This window comes from Benincasa hispida, chromosome 9, assembly GCF_009727055.1.
Source record: "Benincasa hispida cultivar B227 chromosome 9, ASM972705v1, whole genome shotgun sequence".
NCBI classification, from domain to species: domain Eukaryota; kingdom Viridiplantae; phylum Streptophyta; class Magnoliopsida; order Cucurbitales; family Cucurbitaceae; genus Benincasa; species Benincasa hispida.
The window spans coordinates 62,557,851-62,563,155 of NC_052357.1; the positions used below are offsets into that span (position 1 = coordinate 62,557,851).

At 36.1% G+C, this 5,305-nt stretch overlaps 1 protein-coding gene across 2 annotated transcripts; it reads left to right on the forward strand.

Annotated features, from left to right (window-relative positions):
* Positions 1-468: 468 nt before the first annotated feature.
* Positions 469-4,953, forward strand: LOC120085415 (synaptotagmin-4-like). 2 transcript variants are annotated; one of them, XM_039041376.1, is made up of 13 exons: positions 469-832; positions 932-1,036; positions 1,178-1,228; positions 1,355-1,475; positions 1,616-1,743; positions 1,938-2,039; positions 2,140-2,214; positions 2,304-2,383; positions 2,476-2,626; positions 2,712-2,942; positions 3,023-3,322; positions 3,604-3,717; positions 4,308-4,953. In XM_039041376.1, the coding sequence occupies exons 1-13, from the start codon at positions 728-730 to the stop codon at positions 4,452-4,454; spliced, it is 1,710 nt and encodes a 569-aa protein (XP_038897304.1). In that variant the 5' UTR covers positions 469-727; the 3' UTR covers positions 4,455-4,953. The 2 variants fall into 2 exon arrangements, with proteins under 2 accessions (XP_038897304.1, XP_038897305.1); XM_039041377.1 differs by lacking the exon at positions 469-832 and having other exon boundaries at positions 951-1,036; positions 1,359-1,475; positions 4,308-4,952.
* The last annotated feature ends 352 nt before the right edge of the window (positions 4,954-5,305 follow it).

The window sequence follows — 5,305 nt, forward strand, 5'->3', positions numbered from 1 at the left end:
AAAAAAAAAGAAAGGATTAGAAAGAAGAAGGTGGAATGTGTAATAATTAAAAAGGAAAAAAAAAGGAAATTTGTACGGTATTCTTGCTCTCTATCAAAATCTCGCTCTCGCTGACGCTCACGCTCATGCTCTCTCTCAAACTCTCGCTGTCTCCCATAATCTCACTCTCGAATTTGATTGGGAAGTTCAGTGGCAAAAAGAAGGAGTTCATTAGCTCATTATTTAGTCAGACTTGCTGAGATGACAGAATTCGTTTGAAAACAACAATATTTTACTAAATAGTTTCTAAAAGTACAATATCGTTTTAATTTTTCCCAAATTTAAACCTATATTTAATCATAAAAAATGATGACATGGACCCCGCAGAAGCAGGAAATCATTAGGCGCGTCCACGTGGCACGAACGCGCAGCAGTTAACGTGGAACCAAGTACCACAAAAGCTCCTTGTGAAAAATGAAGAAAGAAAATCCGATCCACTGTATGCAGAAAGAGACGCCAAACCAAAGAAAAGAACCAATTCTTCTTCTTCTTCTTCTTCTTCTTTCGACGTCCAATTTCCGATCATGGAACAAATCTTCACTCTCACATTCTTCTCTTCCGACATTTCTTCATTGCCTTCCCGTTCGGAGATGCCGTTCGCCGCCGCACATCTCAGCTACTAGCTTCTTTCTTCTTCTCTTTCGTTTGGCTTTGATATTCTCAACTAGACATCTTCGGATCTTCCCTCATGTCGTTCTTTTCTGGTATCTTCCTCGGCGTTGTTGTCGGTGTCCTACTGATTATCGCTCTTGCTCGCGCCGGGAATGTTCGCGCCAAGCATCGTTCCGATTTGGTATATATTTCTTTTGCATATTATTTGTTACGCGTTGCCCTTGGCTTGATGCAATGCTCTGTTCTTGTACTTGTTTTTTTGTTTTTTTTCGCGATTTAGGCTACAACTATTGCGGCATTTGCAAGGATGACGGCACAGGATTCGAGAAAAATTCTTCCCAAGGAGTTTTATCCGTCGTGGGTTGTATTTACGCAGCGACAGAAGGTTGGTTAGTTTTCCGTTTTTTTTTTCCCACTTGATCGATTGGAAGATCTCATTCGATACTAGTGTCTGGATGTGGCGGCGATGGATTAATTCAGGATTTCAATTTCATGTCATAATTTCTTTGCCATTTGTAATTTGCAGTTAACTTGGCTCAATCTTCAGCTTGATAAAATCTGGCCATATGTTGACGCGGTAATCGAAATCTGCACTTCTCGGATGCCTTAACTTATTAGAATATGGTTTTGATCCTCGAGTCGATTCGTCTTTTTCCTTTTGTTATTATGTTCTGGCATTCTATGGAATGGCCGATTTATGTAGGCAGCATCGGAGCTGATAAGGAGCAATGTGGAGCCGGTTTTAGAACAATTTCGACCGGCAATATTATCTTCTTTGAAGTTCTCAAAGTTGACCCTGGGTACTGTCGCTCCAAATTTTACAGGTATTAAATTGGTTTAATTATCAAATCATTGCAGCCATAAACCAGATTCATTACTAGTTATTACTAGTTATCACTACGTTCTAAATCAAAACCATGTGAATTCACTCATATCGATGCATGATAGGCGTTCTGTTCTGTAGGAATTGCTGTACTTGAAGACGAGCCAGAAACTGGTGGAATAACTTTGGAGTTGGAGATGCAATGGGATGGTAATCCAAACATTGTTCTTGACATCAAAACTAAACTCGGCGTTTCCTTACCAGTACAGGTAATAAAGAGTTTTCTATTTCTGATGGTGAAAATTTGTTTAATAGACATTATGGTTTGTGAATATGTATTAAATCATAAGAAATAAACTCTTGCTTCTTCACATGTAAATGTTTTCATGCAAGTTTAAAAGCAGTTACATAGCTTCTTCTCCCTCATCAATCTCCTCTCTTATTTCCTTACTTATTTATTTAGGTAAAAGATATTGCATTCACAGGGCTTTTCAGATTAATATTCAAGCCATTGGTTGATGAGTTTCCTTGCTTTGGAGCAGTGTGTTATTCTCTGAGGAAAAAGGTAAATTAAGAGATGAAGAAGATTATATAGTTTTGTAGAGACTTTTTGTATGGTACACTCGAGACTAATGCATCACAATTATTCATGTTTCTAATGGCAGAAAAATCTTGATTTTAAACTTAAGATTATTGGAGGAGACATATCATCCATTCCTGGGGTTTCTGATGCTATTGAGGTAAATCAGACTTATTTGATCTTTCTGGCTCTTGTTGGTACAACAAATTTCTGTAGTATAAGCCAAACTGATGTACTCTTCTATTCCAGGAAACAATTCGAGATGCTATTGAAGGTACTATAACATGGCCAGTTCGGAAGATTGTGCCCATCATAGCAGGAGATTATAGGTCTGTTAAACAACCAGAAGATGAAAATTTACTTAATGGTCGGTTACCATTAATATTTAACAATGTCATGCTCATATGTTTGTTATTTATAGCGATTTAGAGGCAAAGCCTGTTGGAACGCTAGAAGTGAAGCTTGTGCAGGCAAAGGAATTAACCAATAAAGACATTATAGGAAAGTCGGATCCTTATGCTGTGCTGTTTGTACGGCCATTGAAAGAGAGAATGAAAACAAGTAAAACCATTGTAAGACAAAGTTTTTCTTTTCATTTTGTTTTTGGTTTTTAATGGCTGAACTGAAATAAGTTTTCCTTTTGTTTTGTCCGGTCAGAATAATCAATTGAATCCCATATGGAATGAGCACTTTGATTTCGTTGTTGAAGATGCATCTACTCAGCACTTGACTATAAGAGTTTTTGACGATGAAGGAGTTCAGGCCTCTGAACTACTTGGCTGTGCTCAAGTAGCATTAAAGGACCTTGAGCCCGGTAAAGTGAAGGATGTTTGGTTGAAGCTGGTCAAAGATTTGGACATCCAAAGAGATAACAAATACAGGGGTCAGGTCAGAACTCCATGACATCGATTCCAACGTATTTTGGGTTCTATTAAATGGAGTTAATTAACTTTTATGCGTGTACACAGGTGCATTTGGAGCTTCTTTACTATCCCTTCGGCACTGATCAGAGCCTCTATATAAACCCATTTAACCCGGATTATGCATTGACCTCAGTGGAGAAGGCTCTAAAGCCGGCTCCGAATGGTTCAGAAGATGCAGATTCTGGAAAACAAAGCTCCCCAAAGAAGAGGGATGTGATTGTAAGAGGAGTGCTATCTGTGACAGTAATTGCTGCCGAAGATTTGCCTGCTGTAGATTTCATGGGAAAAGCCGACCCCTATGTTGTTCTCATTATGAAGAAATCCGAGACCAAAGTTAAAACCAGGGTGAGGCTCTCAATTTTGAATTAAAAGAAAGAAAGACTATATATATATACACACGCATGCACACGCTCTAGTTTGCAGCATGTCTTTTGACAGCTTTCTTTGATTACCTTCGTACTAAACATTCATTTCATACTTCTCTTGTTAATAATCCTTCAAGTTGATTGTTAATGATTATCATCATTGTTACTATTTCCTTAATGATATGTTAACAAGAATGAGAATTAACTCATAAATGTTGGAATATCAAACTCTAAAATCTCATCATTGGATGATTTCACTAGGTTGTACATGACACCCTGAATCCTGTCTGGAATCAAACGTTCGACTTTCTGGTGGAGGATGCATTACACGATATGCTAATTGTAGAGGTCTGGGATCATGACACTTTTGGAAAGGTAATCTTCTCCATCTCAATCAATTTAACTGTAGAATTTGTCTGACTTGGGTGGAGCAAAAATTGAAGCCGAGGCATTTTATATGTGGTTTGAATATTACTTTGATTCGTAAAACCTAACGTATAAATTATTGAAGACGTCGATTGAGCAACTGAAAAACACACAAATCATTACAAATAATATTTCCCTACCAACTAGTTCGTGTTCCCCACCACTAAACTTCTGATGGTTAGAAGAGAGGGGAAGATAAGAACGCTTTTTTTTTTTCCTCTCTGAGAAAGTAAACACATGTTAAAAATTTAACGGTAGTCCGTTTGAATTTCCTACTTCCCACCCTTGAGAGGTATTTTCTAACTATTAGTATCAATTAGGAAATAATATTGCACTTCATCAATTAGGAAATAATGTTGTACCTCTTATTAAGATAGCATATTAAATTACAACTAAATAATAAACTTTTAATATCAAACAAACATCATATCTCTTGCTCGGGTACCCATGTTAAACTACGAATACATCCAAAAACTCAAGTTGATGGGACGGACAGAGTATATTTAATTATCGAACACTTGTTTAATGTTTATATACAGGATAAACTGGGGAGGGTCATAATGACGTTGACAAGAGCGATATTGGAAGGGGAAATTCAGGACTGTTTTCCACTGGAAGGAGCCAAATCAGGACGGATTTATCTGCATCTCAAGTGGGCAGCTCAGCCAATATTCCGAGATACTTGATGAACAAAAAGAAAAAAAGTCTCCTCAATTTTTCAAGATTGACATTCATTGATTGATGAACCGAAAGCTGCAGCGCCTCGTCGTCATCTTACTTAGGTACTTGATTTAAATTATGTAATTAAAATACAAAGTCAGGGGTGGGCGTTCATCTCTTCTGATCAATTCTTTCATTTGTGGGCTGTGTTTAAATAGATTAGCGTTTATATGTTTCAATGTGTCATTATTTCCATTCTTTTATTTCTTCTGTAGTTTAGCTTATTGAGTGTGGTCAAGCGATTGGATATCGCTCCAAATATATGGGCCTTAACTAATAGGCCCTGAGAATTGTCATAGAAATTATTGTAGACGAAACTTTGATGAACCAAAATCAAGTTAACACATATTGTTAGGGTTTTCTTTTATCTTTCTTTCTGGTTGAGTTTTAGGTTTAATGAGTGTGGTGTGAGGAATGTAATTGTCAATCCAAGTTACAAATGCCTTGATTGAATTCAAATAAATTGATCTTCTCTAAATCTATTGGTTTAGAATAATGTTTTAACGATTTTATTGATATGTTTAGAATGTTTTCTTATGTGTACAAAATACTTTTTTTTTTTTTTGTTAAATTACAAATTTGGTCCTTATAATTTATAAATAGAATTGAGTTTTTATGGTTTGATAAAATCTTCTAGTTTGATAAGTTCAGACCATATCGGTTTATCGATAGACTACTTTGAGAATTTATCAAACCATAAAGACTAACTTCTAATTTTAAGTTTTTTATTTGTTTTTTTTTTTTTTTTTTTTCTTTTTTAATATAATCTTTTGAGAAGTTTATACTCAATCATTTGAATTTTGTTCTTTGCGTATTT